At 47.8% G+C, this 24,852-nt stretch overlaps 1 protein-coding gene across 1 annotated transcript in view; it reads right to left on the minus strand.

Annotated features, from left to right (window-relative positions):
* Window positions 1-9,759: 9,759 nt before the first annotated feature.
* The window catches only part of ARHGEF9 (Cdc42 guanine nucleotide exchange factor (GEF) 9), a 69,444-nt gene continuing 54,351 nt past the window's right edge, over window positions 9,760-24,852 (minus strand). The window contains exons 7-9 of the mRNA XM_009886513.1: window positions 22,193-22,436; window positions 21,411-21,479; window positions 9,760-10,010 (exon numbers count right to left, since the gene is read on the minus strand). Coding sequence (XP_009884815.1) covers window positions 9,829-10,010; window positions 21,411-21,479; window positions 22,193-22,436 — 495 coding nt within the window. The 3' untranslated portion in view covers window positions 9,760-9,828. The remainder of the gene's footprint in view (window positions 10,011-21,410; window positions 21,480-22,192; window positions 22,437-24,852) is intronic.

Consider the following 24,852-nt stretch of genomic DNA (forward strand, 5'->3'; position numbering starts at 1 on the left):
CAGCACGCCCGAGGTGCAAGGAGTGGATGGGAAAACCCAACCAGCTATTTCCCTTTGCCGGGTAAGTGTTGTTACCACCCGCTCCAGCATAAAACCACATTGTACCCGCGCACGACAACCAACATGCTTCTCCCTGCCCGGAGATGTCATTACCGGAGCCCCTGGGTAGCACTAAATTATGTGCGAGGCTGAAACCACTCATCTGTAATCAGGCAACAAAATCAAACTTGTTTAATGGTACATCCAGACAGTAAAAATCAGGCCAGTGTAACTGCGCTAGCAACACCGATAACAACAGCGTGACACATCCTTGAGCAATTTGGCTGCGCGCTCCCCTCCCGGCCGGCCGGCGGCACACACAGCCGGCGCTGCGAGCGGCGCGACCGGCCCCACGCCGTTACCCAGCCCCTTCTCTGCGGCAGGCCAACGGTGATTGGTCAGCCCCTTCTCTGCGGCAGCCAAACGTTTCTTGCTTTTTCTCCATCCTTTCCTTTTGCCCCCGGCGATCCTGCCCGCCCCCGACAAGCAGGCTGCGAGTACCGCAACCGGTGTCCAGGCCGGGGCAGGTGCTGCCGGCGGGGTACGTACCTTGCGTGCCAAAGCCCCTTTAGCATCACCTTTGCAGTCACCTTTACTGGCACGGGCAAACAGCAGATGCCTTCAGGCGGAGATTCGGCGGGACCAAACGCGGTGGCTTTGTGGGGAGCCTGCACGCTCGCAGTCCTTAGAGAACGGGCACGAACCCTCCTGGGAGCAGAACCAGAGACCGCGTCACCCGTCTCGGCTCTCACCACAGCTACGAGTATTTATTGTATTTGCTCCTATTTTCTTTTCCTGGTCCAAAGACTCTGGATTTCCTTTGTATAGCGTGAAACCACCGCAGCAGCAGGGCTGGCCAGGGACTCCTCTCTCGCTGCCCTGTATCTGTGGGGGAGTGAAACTTTGAGGAAATCAGTGCGTTGGTCACATATTCCCTCAAAAAACCAGCCTGTGGGATAAGGGCTCTGTTAAAGGCAGGAGGAGAGAATAACCCTCCCTGGTCCTGACCCACCTCGTGCGTACACACAGCACCCACCCATGTAACGGGCACCAGTGCTTTTGCCTGTTGGAGCAGGGCTCTTGGTGTCTGCCACAGGTTTTTGTGTCACTTGGGTGTCCCCAGGGGCGAGCGAGGGCGCTCTGCAGTTGGCCATGGACACCAACACACCAGCGCGCGGCTCCAGCCAAACTGACAAATAAATTGTGACATACAAACGATGTGGTTTAGGTCAGATAAGGCAGCAAGTGGTAGAACTTTTTTACAATGGCACAATTAGTGCAATTTGCCCGTCTCGTCCTTTGCTGGAGTCGGGTCTGTGTGGCTCTGTAAAAACTGCACCTTCACGTCGATGGGGAGCGGAGCGTGCCGTAAGGCTGCTGATTTTTGGCGCAGGAAAAACACTGGTCTGGCTGCTGGGGAGTTAAAATACAGCAAATGGCACTTCTCTGCATTTATCCAGCTCCCAAACAGCAAACCAAGAACTAGTGTGATAGCACACATTATGTGGAAAGCAATTTCACTTTAAGATGTGCTAAAATACCTTCAACTCAAACAAGACTTGTGGCCTGGGCTGTCCAGGAGTGACTGATGGTGGAACAAAGTCCAGGTCAGTGGCACTGAACTGATATTAAACCGCACCTGGGCAATACGGCTCAAGAAAGCTCCGCTCGGACCATTTGTCCAGACGGGCCAGCGCGCGCCCGGCCTGAAGCACAGCCGGTGACAAAGGACTCGCTGAGATAATGACAGCACCGACTTCCGCTCCTGTAAGTGACACATTTGTTCAAACCTGCTGCTCTCTTCACACTTCTGCAGCGTTTTGCAGTGAATGTGATACGGTATCAACTCGGCCTATATAAAACCTGCCTTAAAAATCTCTGTCTTTGGAGGGAAGAGGTGCTTCCTCGTACGCAGCTGAGCTGAACTATTTCCAAGCATTTCCAGGCTGGATCAGTCCGGTCACTAAACCTGGGGATCACACGCAGCTTTCAGTTACACCGGTGATAAGCCTGTGGTGGGTCACTGGGGTTGTTCCGATTTATACCAGTTCAGAAAACAGTCAGGAATGGGACTTTATTTTTTTCTTTTTAACCTCAGTTACACTGTTCTATGGAAACATCCCACTGATTCAGAGGAGATGGTGGGTGGCTGTTGTACAGGAAAGAGGAGCCCTGGCCCTGCTGGCTTGGGTGACGGCTGGTTTTTGTTTGGCATCTCCACCCAGGAGAGGGCCACCTACTTTCTGATTTCCTATGAACTGGCAAAGGCTTGTACGCACACATACACACCCTCCGAGTGTTTGCTTCATGAGTAAAAGCTTCATGGCTTTTTAAAAGTGAGCTAAAAGGAGAAGCAAATATACCACTATATCCACCATCCCTGGAGGTGTTCAAGGCCAGGTTGGACGGGGCTTAGAGCAACCTGGGCTGGTGGGAGGTGTCCCTGCCCAGGGCAGGGGGGTGGGAACTTGATGATCTTCTAGGTCCCTTCCAACCTAAACCAGTTTATGAGTCTATGATCCCCTTAAGGATTAAAAAAAAAAAAAAAAAGAGAGTAAAACTTCTCTTCTGAAGTTAACTTCCACTGACTGCCAGGACTAGCCAAGAAGAGTCTCTCGGAGCCTGAATTCTCGGAAGGTATTTATAAGCCAATTTAGTACCGCAGTTTATTCTGAAAAACCTCCATCCTAGCAAAAAAATGTGTGTCTGTTCCCCTCCAGCTGTGCAGTGGGTGTAAAAGCCAGACAGGCCATAGCGGCGTACGTTATGGCTCTCTGCTATTGTAGCAAGAGGGCAGGAAAGTGCGTGTGTGCGAAGAGGTGTGTGTGTACAGCCCTCATCTCGCTCCAAACGCGGTTCCCAGCTCTTCTCCCCAGCTGCGAGCTGCGGAGGTGGCCAGTGGTGCCACACGCTCGACAAGATGCCACAGAGCAGAGCATTTTTTCAAGCACTGATGTTTTCTTTATGAGGCAAGCGTTTCTGCAAGGGTTTAACTTTTTTATATCTTCTCCTAGATGAAAAATTAAAAAAAAATAACCAATATTGCTCCTGTCTTGGAGATTTTTGTTGCTGCTGTAGCCAGCATTGAAAGAGGCGAGTGCTCTGTGTCCCTGAGACACCGCGTGTGCCACCAGAGCGGCTTTGCCTGGTGTGTCGACAGGGAGGTGCTGGAGGGAGGTTTGGAAATGGACTGGGGGGGGGGTTGGAATGGGGAAACATTTTTGAGCCATTGCTGCTGCACAGCCCGGGCTGAGCACAGAGACCGTGCCAGACCCGCACGAGGTAACTCATGACTGTGGCTCTGAAATGAGACAGTGCCCATCTTCACCAGGATGCGTTTTTGCCTTGAGAGAGCTGGAAAAGAAAGGATGTGAACATGAAAAGCATTTAAGAAATACCATGTCTTCTTTTCCCTAGCAAAGGTAAGAGATTCAAACCCTCGGTGGACAGTGCTTAGAAACGCTCTTGAAAATGCCCATTATTGCCACTGCATCCCCAGCAACACGCAATTCCCGTTTGTTCTTCAATAACCCAGCACAGATGGTGCATTACATGCTTTGGAGGATGCTGACCCCCTACTGTACTTAGCGCAAACCCCGGTGCTGCTTCTTCGCTACAGAAAAACAAGAAAATGTATCGTTTGGGGTAGATGGGGATGTGTAATCCCAGTACCATCACTCAGATCGGAAGTCTGATGCCTTAAAAAGCAAAAGCTCGGCTGTAATACCATGGATATATACACATGGATAAAACAGAGATGGCTTTGACGTACAGAGTCATTCATGCAACGTTCCTGTCGTGTCACAAACGTATCAGCCTAAAAGCTTTACTCCTTCTGTTACAGTTCCCAAGCGGAGCGGGGCCTGATCCTGCCACACGGCTCGGCGAAGGAGCGCCACAGACCGCCAGACCAGGCAGAACCAGTGCAGGTGTTCGTTGTAAGTCATTTCCCTGCTGATGGTCATTCATGCCAAGGACTGGATTCTGCCCTTTGCCGCGTATATAATAAAAGCTTTGGTGCAAAATGGTGGCCTTGGGCACGCGTTTAAGGGAACTGCTGAAGAGAGGTCTCAGCAATCTACTGGGCACATCTGTCCTGCTGTGCCCCTGCCGCTGCCTCGGAGGGTCGGTTTGGGCTGTTCTCCAGAAATACGGCCCAATGACCCTCAGCACCCCGCAAGACACAGGAATTTTAAACTGGGTTTCTTTGGGTTTGGTTTTTGTTTTATGCAACCCAAGTTCACAGTAGCTGGCCGAGCACTGGGTGGCTGGAGAAAGCTAAAAACAAACGAATACTGTCACTAAATGAAATACAGAAGAGGACTACAAGCTGCAATGGCATTCCTGGCCCCGGAACGCTCCTCTCCCCGGCCACCAGCAGACAGCGAGCCGGGCTGGGAGTGCGTTGCAGGGCTATGGGGGTCGTTACCGCTTCTGAGTGAGCTTTGGTGGTGCTCTTGCTCCCAGCACACGCGCTGGGTGATGGGGTTTCTTCCCCATTCCCCCTTTGGCGGGGCTGGTTTGGGTACCGTACACATCTCGGGCACTGCATACGGCTCATGCTCTCCCTGACCCTGCAGCTCACGTTTGCGAACTCGGAGGGGAGAGTAAAATTCTGGCAAACAATGATTTTGGCCTGCAGAGAGGGCGGTGAGGGTAGGAGAGGTGTTCTTCAGGGGCAGGTTTTACATGTAACAGCATTTTGGGTCTGCTCTCCCCAGCAGCAGACTTTGGAACCGGCGCTGTGCCAATCCCCTCCGGAGTGACTTCAGTTATGCGCTACAAGAGAAACAGGAGCCCGTGGCCGGGTGAAGGCCAGCATGGCACCAACGTCATCTTCATTGCAAGCAATAATGTAAGCGAGAGGAAAAAAAAAGCTCGGCTCGGGCTGTTGCTGAAGCAGTAGGCGATGTGAAGCTGTGATGTCTGAACCTGCTCCTGCCCCTGCGCAAACTCTGGCCCCGCAGGTGCCTTCCTGCTTACAGCTTTGCCCCCGTCCTGGCTCTCTCCCTGTCTCCCAGAGCAGACCTCCTCGGCTTTTGCGTATTTTTTTTTTAATTTCCTCATCTGACTGCTTTCCTATTACGTGTGGGCCGACGCTGCGGTCCCGGCCAGCGCTTGCCAGATAGGGAAGAGCAGAAAGTCAGTGTTGCCACTGAAAACGCAGCTCTTTTTGGCCTCAGTTGTTTAGAGGACCGTGGTAGGTGCGCCTGTGTGTTTCTCCACACGTGGACGGGCATCGCGCCCAACCGCTACCAGCTCTGGGTGCCGTGGCGTGATAACCCCACTTCTCTCGGTCGTGACTGTATTTTTGGGCTAACTAGAAATACACGACTCAACTCTCTTACCTGTGACATGCCACCGGGTTTCTGGAGAGGACACTTTGCCTTTCAGCACCCGGTTCCTTCTCCCTGAGGGCGTTCGCTCCCTCCACGCCAAGGGAAAGCGGGGGCAGGAACCCGCTCACCGGCCGAGGGCTGAGCCCCTCCAAAACCCACCCCCTGCGCTGCCGCCCCGGGCTCTGAACTGCTCCTCGCGCTGCTCCCGCCGCATCTGCGATTAGACGGCTGTTCGGAGACTTCAGCTGGCTTCAGGTTTGGGTTGGAGCTGAGCAAAGGTCAGGAACAGAAAGCATTTTAAACCCACGTTTCGCAGAAGGCGCGATCCGAGCTCCGCTTGGAGCACGCCCTGCCGGCGCTCGCCGGGCGGTATTTTGTCAGCGTTGAACCTCCAGCTACGCATTAAGCATTTCACTCGGTTCAGACGGAGGACACAAAGCAAGGGGAGGGGGGACAGTTCCAGTACAAAGCTATTTTTTTGGTTACACGCAAATGTTTTAGGGTCTGTTTTGCTGACAAGCTGGAGTCCCACCCCAGCGACTCGTGCTCAGCCTTTGGGAAACGAGTGAGACCGTTCTGAGGAAAATGATTTAAAATGCCTTCAGATGCCTTTTCACTTCTTTTTATTTAATTCCATAAATATTTTCATAAGGCTCAGTGTCTTTACAACACTTTTTTAAACACTTTTTTTTGTTTTATACACACAACTTTGACACTTGTTTGACAGGGTCAAACAGTCCAATATAAACAAAATAATAAAACTGGCAAGTGCGGATCAGCTGGGTTACCAAAATCCTTTTTTTTTTCTTTTTTTTTTTTTTCTCTTACTGTTAAAACCCCAAAAGCACTAAAATATCAGTATTTGGCTTCAAACTAGAATTTTAAAAACCTTTTTTTTTTTTTTTTAAATTCTCTGCTACAAGTCCCTGTCGTCATAGTGCCTTTAAACTCCTACAGACTCTTCTTTTCTTCTTAAGGAAAAATAAGCTTGGTGATGCCATGCAGAACTTACAATAGCTACTAAATATACATGTTCCCTGAAATGTAGCTGCAATGAAAAGATGACAGAGCATAAAGAGAACAAAACCAGAAACCCAAAGCACCACAGTGTACTATCAATAACATTGCAACGGATGGCCGGCGACCATCCAGAAACTGAAACAAATTTCAAATATATTTCTCTATGTATTATTTTCTATTTACAACTGTTAGATGCACCTAGGTTGGTTCTTGTTTGATCTTTTTGGAGAGGGTGGGGAGGCGAAAGTCTTGAATTTAGATCCTCTGTTCTAGTGTCTAGGTCAAGGGGTAATGCATGTCATTTACCTAGGGAAGAGGGTATTTTTATTTTTTATATATATATATAGATTCAGCCAGAGAAATACCGTAAACGTGTAAGTTTGTTACAACTCTCTTGTTTCTGCATATGGAATGGTAAGTGGGTTCCTCCTGTCTGGCATTGAAATGAAAAGTCTGTGTCAGATGCTCAGTCAAAATCACCCCACTCTGATTGCATCTGCGCTGCTCCCAGCGCCTCCAGACACGGGGCCGCCCAACCCGCTCCCTCCGGGGGAAAGCCACAGAAGGTAGGAAAAGTGGGACCCGGTGCTGGTTCTTCTTTGTGATAACGCTCCATCTCTCGCAGCACCTCGGCAATTTATGGAGGGGAAGAGCTTTCTTGAATGCCATGCCTGAGAGCCAAGCCCCTCTTCCCTCGGGAACGAGCGCCTGCATCTGCTTTGCCCGCCGCCCGGCTTCGGCGAGCACGAGCAACGCTAGTCTGGTTTGGCTTTCCACTTAAGAAAGAAGCTGCGAGTCCAACAAGTGGCCTTGTCAGATCAAGCGAGTCTTGATTTATGATGCAAATAATGGTGTGGCGGTGGTGTTTCTTTTTTCCTAGTGCTGAATATTTAGGAAGCATCTTCTCATAAAAATTATGGATGTCTCATTCTCACTCTCTGAGGCACAAAACAGTAAATGAACAGGCTTAACTAATGTGCTTGTTACTTCTTTTTTTTTCCCTAAGCAATTAAAAAGGCAAAGGAATAAGTGAAATTTTCATCATGTTGACAACAGCTTGTAATCTCTCTCTCTTTCTCTCTCTCTCTCTCTCTCTCTGCATCTCTCCAGCCATTCAGAAATAGGAACGCATTTCAGTTCACTGCTGAGAACCCATCTCACTCACTTCTTCAAATACCCATTCTGGTAAAGAAACAAAATAATATTTGCTACATGTTCAAGATTCAAATCTGACCATCAAAATGCAAAGATACAAAAGAGCATAAAAATAAGTTCCGATAGAAAATCGGGTTGCCTCCTATGTGGGATTCCCGGGGTTTCGCCGCTGCCTGTCACAGAGGGGCCGCTCGCCCTCTCCGGAACACTCCTCTGGCTTTGCTGTTTATTCAGAGTTTCTCCATTACTAAAAAGCGCTGAGATTAGTTTTGTACTTAAATCAAAAATACAGCCACTGCCTTGTAATATGCCCTGAAATAAAACAGGCTCCATGAAATCACTGAAATCACACTCTCTGCTCTTCCCATCCTCTTGCAATTCTTAGAGGAGAAAAAAAAATAGCTAGTTGGCCCGGGGTGCTTACGTGGTGTATCAGATTCAAAGAAAATTATAAATACCATCATCAATCACTTCATCCCCCGTTTTCAAAGGAGCTTGCAGAATAGCTCTGCAAAGTTTTTAAGTTCATTTTCTAAATCTGGTTAAAGAGTCTCGTTTGCCCTAGGAAAAAAAAAAAATCATCCTAGTGCACAATGATTTGTTTTACAAGCTTAAACATAAGCTTTTGCGCTTGCAAACGAACGTACTTGAGGCTGAAATTGTCGGAAGCGTCTTTGAAAACAGAGCTATGAATCTCCAGAGGGAGAAAAAGAGAGAGAAAGAGACCTGGAGAGTTCAGCTCGTCACTCCAGAACCCGCTGACACTGATACACCTCTGATGAACCATCGGAACCATCGGTGCCGTTTCGGTTAAACTCATCACTGATTTACATTAGGTCACGGAATCGTGGGCATACGGCTAAACTTCTCAGGTCACATCCGTATCTTTCCTGAGAGGCAGTTCTCAACTCCTCTGCCGCTCGGGTGCGTTAAATATCAGGGAAATACTTCCAGTTACTCGGGCAATGATCCTTCCGCTATGGGGTCACTACGGCGGCTCGTGTTTCGCCCGGGAGGTGAGTGCCCGGGCGAAGACGGGGATCTGATATGCATTAGGGTAGAGCAGGCAGTGAGCGCAGTCACGGTCCTCCCTTTTGGGATCATTGCTCCTGTAAATGGCAATTAGCGGTTCATTAACGCAGGACTGTGCAGGCGTGAGTGTGGCCAACAGGATGGGACCTTAGTTCCTGAAGAAAGAAAACTGGCCATTTGTTGGAGCCTAATAGCCAATTTTCCTCTAGCTGGAATGGAGGGCGTGAAGCCATCAGTTTTTAAGCTTTTATCTTTGCATGGAAAACAAAGATAGGAGTGGGCTTTTCAGAGTCGTGTCTCAGCTTAAAAAGAAAAGAGATTATAGATAACCCCCCCACCAGAAATAAAACTAAACGCAAAAGAAATAAAAGCCCCTGATATTCTTTTCTCAGTCTTACTCCGAGTGCGAACAAATCACACTGAATTGAGAAAAAGACAGCGCTTAAAAAATAATGCAAAAAAAAAAAAAAATTAACTGAGGAAAACCCATCTCTCACTTCCTAAATAGCTGATAGCCCTTCTGCTTCTTTTCACCTGCCCACAACACAACAGTTAAAGCCAGAGAAATACTGCGCAGCAGAGCATGGTGCACAGGGGAGCACATCCAGACAGGCACGAGTCAGACCAGAGAATGCAGGACGGGGACGGGGACGGGGACGGGGACGGGGAAAGGGTCGATGCTCTTCATTGAAATGATAACTCCGGGGACAGCCAAGGAAGGGACGGAGAGGGAGGGAGAGGGAGCAGAGATCTCCCGGCACTCCAAAAAACAAACAACACCCCCCCACCCCCAGCCATAAATAAAATCAAATAAAATATACACCAATGTAGTCCACGAGGAACTTCCATGACGAATTCACACAAGCGAGAAAGCATTCTGGGATGCCAATGACGACTTGAATGAAAATGAAGAAGAAAAGAAAAATAAAATAAAAAAAAAAAGATGTCCGACCAATGGAATAAAATAAAATAGGTCACATGGTTAGAAATCATTGGTGCTTCCTAGTATCTAGTAGCAGATTGCTTCCCAAAAACAACAAAAAAAGTTTTTGGTCCTTCTATATATATACATATATGTATATATATTATTATTTTTAAAATGTGTGTATACATATATATATGTATATATATTTAGTTGCAACAGTGCTTCTCCGAAAAAAGGTCCATCTATAAATATAATTTTATTTATTTTTATTTTTAAATTTGAGTTCTTTTAAGTTAAAATTCTCCATCTCTCTAGGTATTATTTTTTGAATGGTGTTAACCTGCTGAAGTTTTGCCAGAATGGTGCCTGGCTGCGTCTGGGTTCGGTGAACTCGAAGACCTGGGACTGGGATATGCCATCTGTCACCATGTATTGTCCCTGATTTAATGGATCCTGGGGTGGTGGGTAGGCTGGAGGAACCGACTTGGAGTAGCTCACACCTGCATCGATGATTGGGGGGAAAAAGAAACAGATCAGTCAAAGTGCAATCGGGTCAATAGTCTTTCTTCGTCATGCTATCGCTTCTTACCACTTAATAACCAGGGTCCCACACAACAGGGAGACGTGCTAGAGACGGCAAATCTACGGAGGAACGCAGCAGCTGCCTAAACTCTCAGCTCGGAGGCTACCTACGCTAGACCACGCGTTGAAAGATTTGGAAAAGATCCATTACTTTTGTATTGGCAGAGTTTTGCATGCCCTCATGGAAAAGTCCTGCGGGACCTAACGAGGCACAACCGCGTGGCCGGGCCATACGCAACGTCAGTCTGCTCAGACGAAGGCAAACAACCGCACCATTCAACCCGCTCGCAAATTTCGGTCTTTCCAAGCTCGTTTTTACCCTCCCTCCCCAGCTACGCTTGGAAAGCGGTTTTGCCCCAACGTGCCGCGGTGCCCAGCCCCGAGCAGCGTGACCCCTCGGACCCCTCGGCACCGGTTCCGGCGTCAGAACGGAGCAGAGCTGCTTTGGAGGGAGCGCGACGCCGCAGGGACCCGCACCGCTTCAGCGCTACTCTGCCTACACAAAGGGCAACTCATTAGTTTCTTGAGGAATGTTTGTAGGACTTTTCCATAGGGTTCATTTTCAATTCACCAGTCTGGTTTCAGCCAAAAAGGGCTGCATGCAACGCAAAAAAGGCGGATTCTGCTCAATCCAAACTGGTAGCAATGGATGGACTGGCAAGGCTGCGCTTTGAGGTTCTAGATGCGTAATTCCCACATACGTGAGTCACAGCTCCTGTGCAGGACGGGGGTGAGGGGGTGCTGCCCTTACGGCTTTCCCACGGAAAGGGGGAGCTTGAGCAAGCCGGGACCTAGGCAACCCGTTGGGAAGGATGGTGGATGGAAGTGGAACAGAAGGGAGGTGCGTCACCCCCAAAGCGTAGACTACAGGGAACAGTAATACAGCTACTTCTGTATCTCCTTCCCCGCACCACCGCTGATGAGGGATAATCCCTCCTTCGGCCTCGGGTTAGCGTGACCGGCTGGAAACCACAACTCCAGAGAAGGGCAGGAAGGAGGAGCAGGGCTCGGAAGCAGGTTGCTGTAAGCTCTGGCCATCTCTGGATCCCCTCTGCTGCACGCAGAACTGCTCTTCCTTCTGCGGGGAGGGCAGCCCCGGCCGCGTGACGGGTGGCAAGCTTCGCAAGGGCCATCGCGAGGCCATTGCCTCCCCTGGTTTTAACCGCAGGAGCGAGGCGACTCTACCCAAGTAGATCAGTGTCCTCATCTGGAAAGCGGGATGGCATCACCCACCTACCTCACACCAGGGTTGTGAAGCTAAATTAATTAATGTTTGTAAAACACTTTGAGATCCTCAGCTGGGAAGGTGCTAGAGAAGGCAAAATACGGTGATTAGCACCCAGGTACCACAGCAACGTGTGTAAAAGAAATGCGACTCTTTGCATTCAGTTAGCGGTTCCTACCGACACACAAACACATGCTTTGCGGGACCAGTGCCGGCCGGTCCGGGCACAGGAAGGCTGCACACAGTCAGGTACTTACAGACAAAGGAAAAAAGCCTCACAAATTGCACTCACGGAGCTCATCTGACAACTTCTATATGTTGCTGCAGTATAATTCAGGACCTCTTTTAGATACAGAGCTAAGGCTTTAGTATGGCTTTAGGAAAGAGAATTAATTCGCTTCCCCTTGTGATCGAATTTACCAATCAAGGGTTGTTAAAATCCTCAAACGGCTCAGACCAAATGGAGATATCATCTTGACTATGTCTAACTGATTTCTCCTTCTTTACAGCAAATACCATCAAATCGTGCTGTCCACTGTAGGGAGCAACCAAAGACCTTTCTCCTTACGGTGGACAAAAAACCACTCCGTGATTCATACTTATTAACCTTTAACAAATGCATGACAGTTCATATTTCAAACTTACTTGAAAAGAACAACCTGGAGATGCTCTGCATTTGTATCTGCATGCTGGAATAGAGTTACTCATCAACAAGTTTTTGACTCTGTCTTTCCCAAGCTCCTCTCTCCCCCAGAAAGCTGCAGAGCGGAGTGCAGCCCCAGAGCCCTTGCTGTCCTGGGGTCACACCTGGAACAGGGTCAGTTCTAGGATACCTGAGACAACTTCTGTACCTCCTTGGCAGGCCCCAACCAGCAACTGGAATTTACCACTCTATGTGACTTAAGCCAATTAAGTCCCATGAGGGTAGAGCATGGGCTTGAGCTCATCTCTGCCCTACCTCTTCCAGCCCTTCTTCTACCACTGTCCTGCTCTGAGTTGCCTTCTTGGAGGGCAGGTCAACGTGTGGGCAGTATAACCAACTGCAGAGTCTGCTCTGGAGGGCAAACTCTAGCCCTGAACCCACACAAGAGTGTAGACGTTCTCCTGGAGGCCACCAGCCTTTAGTGCCTTGGTTACTTTTCCCAGCAGAGATCGGTGAGGAATTTTAGAGTCTGTGGGAAGGTTAGGATCTGCCACAGGTCCCTTACATGGCTAGAATTGGGAAAGACATCTTCTTCTGTCTGGGAAGTGGTTTGGATGGTTTGGACTGGTTTGGACTGACCCAAAGGACCAGGAATTACTTCAAAGGCAAACGGGCCTTGTGCCACCAAGATTACTAACTAATGTTTTACGACAAAAAAAAGAGCCGTGAATCTAAAGCTCCTCCTAAGGGACATACAGCAGTTGTTTTTGGCTTTGGAAGACCTTGAAACCCCATTGCTTTAATGGCATGGCCCAATGTCTTCTGCATCCTATGGCTGCAAAGTAGCAGTCAGCCTTGCGATGTGTCCGGTCTGCGGTGCTGAGCTGGGCTGAGCTCTTTGGTGTCTCTAAACCAATCTGTGGAGGGTGAACTAATGTATTTTAATCACGATACAGAAATGCTACGAGATCTCCTGGATCAGCAAAATCTTATGCACTTGGAAGTCTGAAGGAGTAGAGGAAGGACAGTCTGGCTGAAGTTCACTGACACTGAGGGAGTTACACTGCAAAGAATGTAATCCATGGTCTGTCTTCTCCAAAAGGGAAAAAGGCAGACTCCCCTGGCCAGATCACTAGCAAACCCCATTCAGTTCTTTCCCAAAATAGCCTTTTTGGTCCCAGCTCCTGAAAAATGTCTATCCTTGCTTGAAACCCATGCACACGCTGCCACTTCCCTCGGTAAAGACACTCAGACCCATATTCTCAAAGTGGTTTGCGTGGCCCTGCTCGAGGATCTCGGCTGTTGGCATTGACATCTAAGCTGGATGAACGTCAAAAGCTCCTGGCTGGTTCTGCTTGAATAAGCAGCCGCAGTTTTGCATATTTATCGTATTTATCAAATGGTCTCCGTGGCCTGAATGATCAAGACCGCGGCTCTCAATGGCATGCATAATTACCGCGGCTCTGTGGGCATGCAAATAAAAACATTTGTGCTCTGGCAAGTCAGGCCGGTAATTCCAAAAGAATACATTTTCTTGTGAAACGGTGATGCAGCACTTTGCCATAGCTTGAGGTGCCCCAAGAATGGCTTTTTTTTTTTTTATTTCCCCAGACATACCCGCGTTCTTGACAAGGTGGAACACAGGAACTGGGGGGGGACAACGGGGAGAAGATTCACCTAATCTGCACACCTTCAAATCCTGAGAAAGAGCAATTCTGGGAAAAAGCACGACGGGTTGGGGGTTTTCTCTTCTGCTCTGAAGCGGTTTGCTCCCCCATCAGAACTCGGGGCCGTTGTGCAAAATTGTCTCTTGAGGGATTTTTTTTTTTTTTTTAATATGCAAAGCCGTAACTCCACTGCGATTCAACAGAAAGAAATGAGCAGAGCTCCTTCCCAATGCCATTTTGGGCCGCTCGGCGAACAGAATTCAAAGCGCAACGGGAAAGAATCGATAGATAAGTAATGATTTCGAGACACAGCTGCTGCGCTGCCTTTCCAAGGCGTAGGAAAGCAGCTACACGCCAATGACCAGACTTGGAGCTCCTTCTGCTGGTTCATGCCTAATTCTGCACTGTAGCAGGATATTAAGGCTGCAGCTGCACAGCGAGACGTTCGGCAGAGTGGGGGATGTGGAAATCTGTTCAGAAGGAGAAAAAGAAAACTCTGGGGTTTATAATGTGGCCAGACAAAACTGGTAAAGAGAGATGCTGCGCTGTCAGCTGAGATCATGTCTTTTTTTAGTACCAGGCAACGTCACTTGGAATCTATCGGATTTCTCAGCTCAGAAGAAAACAATTAAAAAGATTTAAAACTCTCTCTTCCCCCCCACCCCCCCTTCTATTTCTTTTTTTCAAAGTGTCTCTTCTATTTGAGGTTACAAGACGACTTCAGTAGCACTTGGAAGATTTAGGAGCGTGCTATTAAGTGACAGGCAATCCACATGGACACGTGCAGACAGAGCCAGTTATAATACCGCAGGACAGCTACGTTCACACTGCACCTTTCCGGAGTTAATACAGAACATACACAGAATACACTCACGTTTGCCTACGTAAAGCCCTCTTCTATTTGAGGTTACAAGACGACTTCAGTAGCACTTGGAAGATTTAGGAGCGTGCTATTAAGTGACAGGCAATCCACATGGACACGTGCAGACAGAGCCAGTTATAATACCGCAGGACAGCTACGTTCACACTGCACCTTTCCGGAGTTAATACAGAACATACACAGAATACACTCACGTTTGCCTACGTAAAGCCATGGAAACTTGCACAACGTGCTGTTTGTTCCATCCTCAACCTTGAAGATTTTAGTTTATGCTTTCATCGGGAGCTATTGCATAGGCTTTTCTTCTACCTAGCTGGCCAGACATCATGCTGTTCGTTAGCCAGAGTTGAGCGGGAGACGCCGAAATATCAACGCCTGCTTTCTCGCCTGGCCGAGCGGAGGCTGCTGGTAGGGAAGGAAGCAGCGCTGCGCTAAGGAACCTTTCATCTCCCTCTGATCTCAACAGCAGCTGAGCCAGCTTGCATCCTTCAGGAGCCAGGCTCAGAAACCCCATGAATTCCGTCTCCTCCTCAACATTGTAACCCATATGCAACATGGCGTAGCCAGGAACATACCTCAGCAACACTAACTGTTGTGCGGTTAATTACTCCTGCGACAGCGACAAGTTGAAGTTAAAGAAATAAGGAGCAGAAGTGGCTGAACGGGTACAGCCCTTTGCCTTTCTTCAGCACGTTTCAACAGAGGATCTCAAAGCACTTCACCACTATTCCCTTGGTTGCCGTTACGGTTAGAGTTAGCAGACTACGCTGCGGCTGACACTAGTTCTGTTCCCTGCTTGCAGACCTCGTTTTTACAGGCAGAGGTGCGGACGGCAGCTGTGAGCAGGAATCGTCTGCCTCCGAGGGCAGTCCTGAGCAGTCGTGGACCTCATGGGTTCGCATTTCCACGGCTAAACTACTCGACTCAGACTTTGTCATATTTGCCCACTACTCCGGAGGAATTTAAGCGGTGCATTAGCCGTGGTTTGTTACACAGCCAGGGATTTTACTCAATGGCCTGGCAGAGGTAGATACTACCAGGGATGGTACCGGTGAGGAGACCATATTCAGCTCTCCTGTCTAACCACTAGCCTAACTTCTCCCGTTTGGAGGAAGAGGGAGGGAAAAGGGCCAAAGGCAGTTTGAGAAATGCAACAGAAGAAAACAGTAATCTTGTGTCCTGGTTATTCCACAGCCAACCACAGTATCTACAAATACTGCGGTAACTTGACCTTCCTGAGTCTATTTATCAAGTCTGTTACTGCAACCTGATGTCATTAGACTAGGCATTAAGATAATGATTCCTCATGTGATAAGCAAAAGCTAAGCGAGTCAAGATGGAATAAATGACATTAGGGCTTTATCAATCAAAGCCAGGTGAAAACTAATTTATCCCATCTTGTATTTACATAGCCTCCCTCTCCTCTGGCATTCTGCACACCGATAGCAAAGATCACTCCACCCTTTTCAGTGATAGGAAGACATCAGTTCATCCATCACCGCCCTGAAATGTAGCCTCTGCTGGGCAGCAACACCGCCCTTACCTAAAATACCTCACCAAACTAAAAGTGCGGGAGTATCTGGGCTGACCAACTTATTTCAGTTGGAATCTCAACAAGACATTGATGTCAACACCTTGGCTCTTCAAACGAGGGCCGAGGGAAAACCCAAGAGGCCTGTTCCACATCTCACCAACAAAATCCCCTGGAGAATTTGCTCAGAAGCACGTGCCCATTGCCGGGTCACCGGTACCATCCTTGGAGGTCTCCCAGCCAAGAATTTCTTCATGATTTGCCTTAGCTTGTACATCTGACCGGATCTCAGATGATACCGCTGACTCCAGCTGGGTTATTAATGCCTCCGGTGAGAAGCCATCTATCTACACTGTCACCAACGAGACCAGTGCTTGTGGACTCAAAGCACGGAGTGCTTGGGCGAGCTGAGCCGCAGACGGGCCCTGAATAACACCCGCATTTCGGAGGCTTTGGGTAGGGTCTGTATTTTACAAGCACGGGGATAAGCTCTGTGATTTCGCTGAATCTGTGGGGAAATACCACCGAGAACATGATTAGCTCCATTCTTTCACCTACGCTGCGGAGAGCTCTGTGAAAAAAAAGGGAAGCGACCCTGATTATCTCAAAATGCAAATGCCCCTCTTTGTTTTAAAGCAGTTGGTCTGTGTGTGGCTCAGTCTCAATCCCCCCGAGGCTGTGCCTACACGTGTGAATAGGATGGGGAAACATGTCGGGGCCACGTCAATCTTGTTAGCAACGAAGATGCAATAAAACGAGCCTAAACGCTCAGGAGAGCCACAGGAGGTACCTACAGACTCTGTCACCCGGGAAGACCTGTCCTCACCAGCTGGACGAAGCCAGCACAAGTACGCTAACACACGGTCACCTCCTTCTGCCAGGCAGGCTCGCTGGGGGAGAGCCTGGAGGGCAGAAGTTTGAGAAGTCAAAGAAAAGCTGTTGGGTGTTCGGGTCAGGGTTTTTATGACATGGTTCGCCATGAGCTCAAGTGATCAGAACGGAAGAAGTTAGCAGGAAAATTCAGAGGGTGTTTTACTGCAGGCCAAAGCAGTCCCTGCTGGCTGAAGGTTTAACCCCAGCTGGGCATATACGGGCAGATTTGATGACAGCATCCTTCGAAGCTCAGGGCTCGGGGTGATAGTGGTCAAATATATATTCCCTCCTTCCACAAGTCCCAGACCACCAGGCTAAAGGCTCATCTGGGCTGAGGGCATCTGCTTTGGTGAAGCTGTGGCACAGTGCAGAGGAGAATACACGGGACAGAGAGAAGGGCACGAAGGAGCTGGCTCATGGCATGGGTCTGAAGAGCTCTCCCGGGGTGGGAAACCCTCCCACCCAGCGCTAAGGACACTTCTTCCAATTTGAAGCGACATTTCATTTTCCAAAATGGAAAGATTAGCGGGAAATGGTGCTTTAAGAATGGGGTCTCCTTCCCGGGTACTGGAACCTCTGATCCCCCCGACACCCCTGGCTGACGGCTTCCAGGAACATGAGCAAAAATCCCTTGCGTGTACACACTGTCCTGCACGGGGACAGACGTAGACAAAGCCGGGCATCAGAAAAGTAACTGTATGCTTCTGAAAGCCACAAACACTAATCGTTGGAGGGGAGGTAAAAAGTGGGCAGCAGAACAGAAGCCCTCGATGGATACAGCCACTGAAGGAGCCTTCTGTTTTCAGACGCTCAGAAATGGAAAAAGTACCCTGGATAATCCCGTGTCTATGTTAAGGATGGACCGGAGGTCCACAAAGGATCCGTTTTCAAGGGAAATTTCGATTTGTTTCCACTGCTTTAGTCAATAACGAGCACAATTTTGGAAGTGCAACTCGCTGCTATCTTACTGTGGCAGTGTCAGTGTAGGCAGCAAAGGTCCTCGGTGGTACCTGGACTTATCTGCAGAAAAATTGCACACTCGATCGGCTGTAGCTTAAAAAGGGCTGTGGGGCTTTTTGTTGTTTCTGTAAGTCAAGCCAAATAAATTTCTCTGTTACGTTGCTATTTCTAGGAGACACCACACTGAATTCTATTCCCAGTTACCACACTGACATTGAAAGAAGCTAAAGGGCAGTAACCGAGAGGCAGAATCTTGAACAATCAATGCAAAAAGAAAAAAACAACAACAAACGGCCCTTTTCTCTATCTGTCGGTAAGGTGCAGAGCCAACACTACCCATTTACTTTATGTCTAATGGACTTAAAGAAGGTCAAAAATTGGTTTAATGCTGTCTTAAGGCACCCGGTCTAATATCATTACTTTTTGCCCAATTCAATAAGTAGTGCAAATCCCAGTACATTGCTGAAATCTGACCTCGCGCGTCATTACATCGCTTTGGAAGGGACGGCAGCCTGGCACGGCACGCGTGCGCGCGTTTCTGCGCCGAGGGGAGCGGTAGGAGGGGGCTGCCTCATTTGGGGAGCAAAAACTTCTCGAAACGCCGAGAGCTGTGTTCTCTCTTAACCACCGGCATAAAGTTCCCGTTAGTTTAAAAAGCGGAACATGAAGGTTTCTTCTCCTGCCATCAGCTGATCTCTCAGCGTCTCCCCCTCGCCTGCCGCAGCGAGCGGTCATTTAAACGCTTCCCTCTCAAACGCGCGCCAGCCAGCTCCGGAGACGTACTTCTGGGAGGTGTGGTACAGCAGTGCATGAAATCAGCGGCAGTTTATACTATGTGAAAAAGGTTTTTCTGCTTCACCTCTAACAAAGCTGATTGCATTTTCCATTTCACCTCCTTCACGGCTTTTCTCTCGGCCTTAAGTATTCTGCGACAGGGAAATTACCACGGTTTCCCATTTAAGAGGTGGAGGGGACAGCTGAGATAATCTAGAAACAAGTCTGTAATAGGCATCCGGGGACACGGGAGCAGCGCTCTCGCCGCGTCAGGTCGAGCTGTCGAGCTTCAAGCCCTGCTGCAGCCACCGAGACCTGGCCTGCAAAGTCCCTAAATTTAAATGAATAAATAGTTCAGCTGAACGCAGTGGAAGTATTCCTAATCCTAAAGGACTTCACTGCTTTCCAGGTCTAACTGACGCTCCAAAACCAATTGAAAGCCCCTTCCAATGTCGTGCCGTGGGAGGGCAAAGGCAGCGCGCGGTGTTGCCGGCAGCAACCTCCTGCCCCGGGCACAGCCGCCTGCCTGCCCCCAGCCCCGGGGCTGCACCGCCGGGGCAGCACAGCCCCCAGCGCCTGCCGAGGTCTTTGGCAAAAAAAAACCAACCAACCCCAACCCTGGTGGCAATATATATAAAATGCAGACGGCAAGATTAAAAAAAAATAATCAATCGCTAAATGCTCACTCTCGGGAATTTCCTCCTGCCTCCCTCTTCTGAGCAATGCCACCGGCTCCCTGCTCCGGCAGCCTCCTGCCTCCCTCTGGGCTCGGGCACAAGGCAAACCACAGAGTGAGAAAACTCTTAAGAAAACTCTTTGTTACAGAGTAAGAAAACCCCAGAGTAAGGAAAAAAAAAAAAAAGTAAGAGTTTTCAGCAAAATGTTCAGCGCCGGTAGTTAATTTAATTAATCTGAGACTGGGCTATGATTACCACAATGTAGGACAAAAGAAACAGAGCTACTAATTTAATGACCCTGTTTGTTGTTTTTCAGATTTCGTGTCTTAAGCAGAACAACCAGGCTTCGCTTCACTTGGTGCTTGGGGTCTGACTGAATTTCTGCCTGACTCGAGGACTTCATCTCATAAAAAGAACTGCCGGTGTTAGAGCGCAAGCTCGTTCTTCACAAAAGGAACGCTGACTGGTGTTTTAGGAGCTAATTAATTTTATAGTCAGAGAATTCTAAGATAATAGCTCCTCCTTTTTCATCTCAGAGAGAAAGAGAGAGAAAGAGAAAGAGAGAAAACAAGAGAGCGATTGCTGTGTAAGAAATAATCACGGTTAGGCATATTATATTTGTCAGGATGCAAGTCCAGTGATTTAAGTGGGAATACTGGTAGGCATGCTCAGGCACCTTTGAACTGTGTCCCTTAAAGACTGAACAGTACAATTATTAATTAATTAACGCCTCAATTAATTAATAATATAATTATTGAACAGCAAATAACAATTGAAACTGGTTTCGTGGTGGCAGTCATGCAAGTCAGGTTCTCTAGTTTTCCAGTCGCCACGATGTCCGTGGTTGTGTCCGTGCTGAGGGACAAACATGCACGTGGTGAGGGGCGCATCCGCAAAACCGAGCTCGTGACAGCGTCCGCTACTGCCTGAACTACGTGTACGTCGTGTAAGACACGTGTTTCCTGGGCCCATCTTTGGGTGTGTGCATACTTTTGAGCTTAGAAAATCTGGCCAGGAGAGTTTTTAGAGAACATTTCAGAAGACAACATAGGAAGTTAGTAGAGAGGAGAAGACTCATGACAATGGAGAGACACAGCAAACCAAGGAGTTTACAGTTGGCCTAGCGAACCACTACTGGACCAGCAAAGCCAGTAGACAACAAACAGGTGAGGCAGAAAGCAAAGAGCTCCTTCAATGTTTGCAAAAACCAACCCACTGCCTGTACAGAGCGGGGACGGATCAGCCTGGAACTGACTCTAGCCAAGAAGTGATGAGTTCTCTCAAAACCCATTTATAGGCCTAGTTGTGCCGCGGTACTTTGGTAACGAATCGCTATGCCTACCACTTTGTGAAGCTTTGGAAAACTTGAAAAATGACCTCTCTGACTTCCCCTCCGTATTTACTATTTCCAAACATGTAGCTGCAAGAGTTATTGCGAGAGATAATTAACGCTGGCTGTTCCGCCAGTTGAGACTGTGTTTAATATCTAGCATGGCATTTATTAGCTGGCTGTAGCCTGCCCGGGTGGGGAAATGAATTTCACAGTAGAGACAGAATGTCTTTCCTAAGATACATTTTTTCCTAGAGCTGATGCTACTGTGCTGTCCTTAAAAAGTTATAGGTAGCCCCAGGAAACATGAGTGTCCCCTTTCCAAAAGCAGGAAAGGGGTGGATTCCTCACCATCTCCAGCACTTTAGCCATCTTTCTTTCTTTCTTTCTTTCTTTGCTAATGGGAGGCTTTGGGAATCAGCAGAACCCCTACCCATCTCCGCACTCACTCCCATTTCAGCCTGAGATAAACAACTGAGATAGATTTCTGCCCCCAGGGACAGCTTCTGGACATCAGACTGGAGACACAAGATCAAATTCATCTCTGGTGAAATTCCACCGGCTTCAACCACATTAGACCAGAGATTAATTTGGCCCACAGATACATTAAGAAAGGATACAAAGCACAAACGGTATTTTATAAAAAAAGAGAAAGGGGAGGGGGAAATTCAAGGGGGACGCTGGATCCTAACCCAGCAGGATTCAGCCCAGCCCGCTCCACCCTCACATCACCAGGCACAGTGCGTGTTGCCGGTTACCTTTTTGCTTACTGACTTTCTTTACTGTCATTGCCGCTTGCCGCTTTTGATTTTCAGAAATTTCAAAGCCTGAAAAAGGGAACACGGCAAACACAATTCAGAAGATTGCTCACAAAGCCTCTTGTTCTTTCGGGGAGGGGGGAATGTTCTGCACTGTTTGGCACACCCAGAACGCCCTAGGTGGGAAAGCATCACCCAGTGAGCTGTGTGTACGGGCAGGTATTCTAACGAAAAGCAAATCTTCCGTGAAAGGACGGGCCTCTTTATAATCTCACTTGTGCAGGGGCTGTACGAAAAGTAAGATTAGACCCATTATTCTTTATACACTATCATAAATATGCCCAGTGCTTTACAGCTGAGCAACACAAGCTGAGCCCGAACAGACATTGGTTACAGTCAATTTATGGGCTGATGCGGAGGGAAGGGCACGGCTGATAAGTCACTGACGTGGCCGCCCTCCTGCCCTGCACGAGACCTGCTTAACCTGAGCAGAAGTGATGCAGCCAGGAGACTCTGAAGTCAGATGGCCAACAACTTCCTTCTCCCACCATACCCACGGAGGTCCAGGCTTGAAGCTATGGACAGAGTTTGTTTATTGAGGGCCAAAAATAACAGTAACTGAATTGGAGAGAGACCTATTTATGACTATGAGAGCAACCAAGGATATTTGAACAAGGTTGAACTGGAGTTCTGTTACAAAAAAAATGTGGGCTTCTCCAAGAGTTGGGGCTAAATTTAGCATTACCAACAATCTCCTTTCAGATTCATTTCATATTCCTCACCTATCTTTTCATCTTCTTTTACCATCTTCCTTTCTTCTCTGAAAGCTCTAAGCCATCGTAACTTCTCTTCCAGTTTCTTGGCAAAGAATAAGTGCATTTCCTCAGTCTCCTTGTTATGAAGTTTGAAGGCATTCTTCATGCTGACATTGAAGTCATCGTCTCTCCCGTCTTCTATATCCACCACTTCATATTTATCCATGTCTATGCGACCTTTGTAATACAGAATGTCTCTTCGTATCAGATCCTACAGAGAGAAAAGGAGAGAGAGGTTGATCGTAAGATGGATACGGAGCCTGAACTCAGCAGGGAATTCAGGGGAGGGCTGAAGAAAAGAAAGAAGTAATGGTGAAACCTGGTCGGATTCTTCAAGCCCCATCTGCTGTGAATATGTTTGTTGCTGGCTAAACAAATAGGGTAGACTGTAGGCATAAAAGAACAAAATACAAATCCTCATGCTGCAAACTTTTGCTTGTAGGCATGAAGAAACGCCTGTGAGTAGGTAACGTACTTCCACCATTTTCCACGATGGGAAGTTCTGTTCCACAGGATGTGAACCTGGAGAAGGCAGACCCCTGGCCTGATTGGATTCCTGTGCCGCAAACGAGGCGCTGTAGAAGCATAAATCTTGAAAAATCATCACGGGCACGTTTGGCGGTGCAGACTGGGTAATGCAGAGCTCTGTTTTCCAAACCCATTCTCGGAGTCCGGGGCGATGGGTCTCTTCCCCTTCTCCTTGGAACACACTTCCCATTCGTACACAGCTCATGGCGAGACAATCGCCCCGACTCGCAATTCCCACGCCTCCTAACCTGTCTCTGTCCCATTACGCCCTGGTTTTAACCTCTTGATCCGGCTTTATTTTTTCTTTTTCCCTCCTCAATGTCTACAACTTTTGTAACCAAACCTGTTCATCCTCATCTCCTTTCTAAGTTGATTATCCCTGCCCCTCGTTTTTCAGCAACAGCTCCTTTCTCTCTGTTGGGAAGGGAAAAGCAAAACAGTCTTCGCTATTAATTTTTCAGAACTCCTATGAGAACACCCCCAGCTCCGTGGCCGTTCGACGTGCCCAGCGCACGCTCCGCTCCGTGCCGGCAGCAGTGCTGGGGCTCGGCTACCACGATCCCCCCTGCCAAAGCGGGGAGGGCACGCGGTCACGGCAGCTGGGAGACAGCCATAGGTGGCACTAAAAAAAGGTGGTTTGAGCTCTATCGTATCAACTGCTCTATCATAAATGTGAAATTGTGGATGCTGATAAACTGTAGTAAAAAAGAGATAATTTCCTGTTTTCCTCCTTACCTTCTTCACACTTATTTTGGCTTTGCCCATCAAATTTTGTACTCCCTTTACTAGACCTATTCCTGATTTATGCTGGTGTAAGAGAAGCACTTGCCCCACATCTCTATATCTTTATAGGAACAGGTAACAAAAAAATAATCATCAGAAAACTGAATGTTAATTATACAGGCATGACCACCTAAGGTGATTCAAGTTACAAGGCACACATTGAAAAAGCCAAATTTAGCAACACACAAAAAAGATTTCCTTCCTCTATCCACTCTCAAAAGCCAATATTTAGGTGTATTAAATTAATTTTACTTAAACACTTTTTGATTATTGAGAGTGCCCTAAAGATAAATGCTATATCAAAGGATTCATTTAAGAGGAAAAATAAAATCAATGTACAGCATTTATTTACTCAAATGAGATTTAGTAGTGAGTTTTTTTAAAGATAAGCAGTAGGTATTATTTTAAACAAATCCTTAATCTCGGATAATAAATTATACATCGTAATTTTTGAACAAACTGGCTCATGGATATGCCATAGAGTATTAACCATCATAAGACAAGGCACTGTCCAGAAACCTGTAGTCTTTAAAACCTGGCTCCTTCCTCTGGAATGCTCTAGGGGACAAAAAAACCCCACTAACTAATGTACAAATATCTTCCTCTAGTCTGTAGGCTTTGAGTAGTGATGTTGTCCAAAACATAAGAAAAGGATATTTTAGGCAGAATATGCAATAGAAAATCTTTTCTGTTTTGTCCTAACTTGGAAAAGTGCTTCTTTCCTCTCCCTCTGCGCCCAGCGCAGTGCTGAAAAAAGGCTGTGAGCATCACACCAAACTTGTTCAATTAAATCAATACTGTGCACTGTGTTTAAATTTGTGTCTTCGACTAGTTCTTAGAAATAGCATTTATCTTCACCACGTTCTCAAGAAAACCTGATAACAAATCCCATAGGAAAAAAGATGTGCTCCTTAAATTCACTCTCCCAGGAACCATTCTTCTCCCCACTGCTGATGAAAACTTCCCCAACACAACACTGAACAGACTGTGCTCGTGAGTGAGACGCGTGAAGTGGGATCAAATGTATTTTTCTATGCAATATTCACGATGATGTAGAGATGTGTTCATAAAAGGCATTACAAGAATAAATAACCACAATCCTCCTTCTCACCTGGCTCTGAAACACACGGCTCTGCGCATTAGCCTTTTTCTTACACATACTAAATACATTTTTTTCCCCTCTTATCTCTCCAATTTTGATTCAGAAAACATCACGAGCTATTTTTGGCTAACGGTAATCTATGGGTAATGCTAAGCGAAGGTTTTAACAGCTTTGTGCTGTCATTATACTTCCAGAGGACAGTACATCAGGTTTG

The sequence above is a fragment of the Charadrius vociferus genome, unplaced genomic scaffold (assembly GCF_000708025.1).
Source record: "Charadrius vociferus isolate BGI_N301 unplaced genomic scaffold, ASM70802v2 scaffold506, whole genome shotgun sequence".
NCBI classification, from domain to species: Eukaryota; Metazoa; Chordata; class Aves; order Charadriiformes; family Charadriidae; genus Charadrius; species Charadrius vociferus.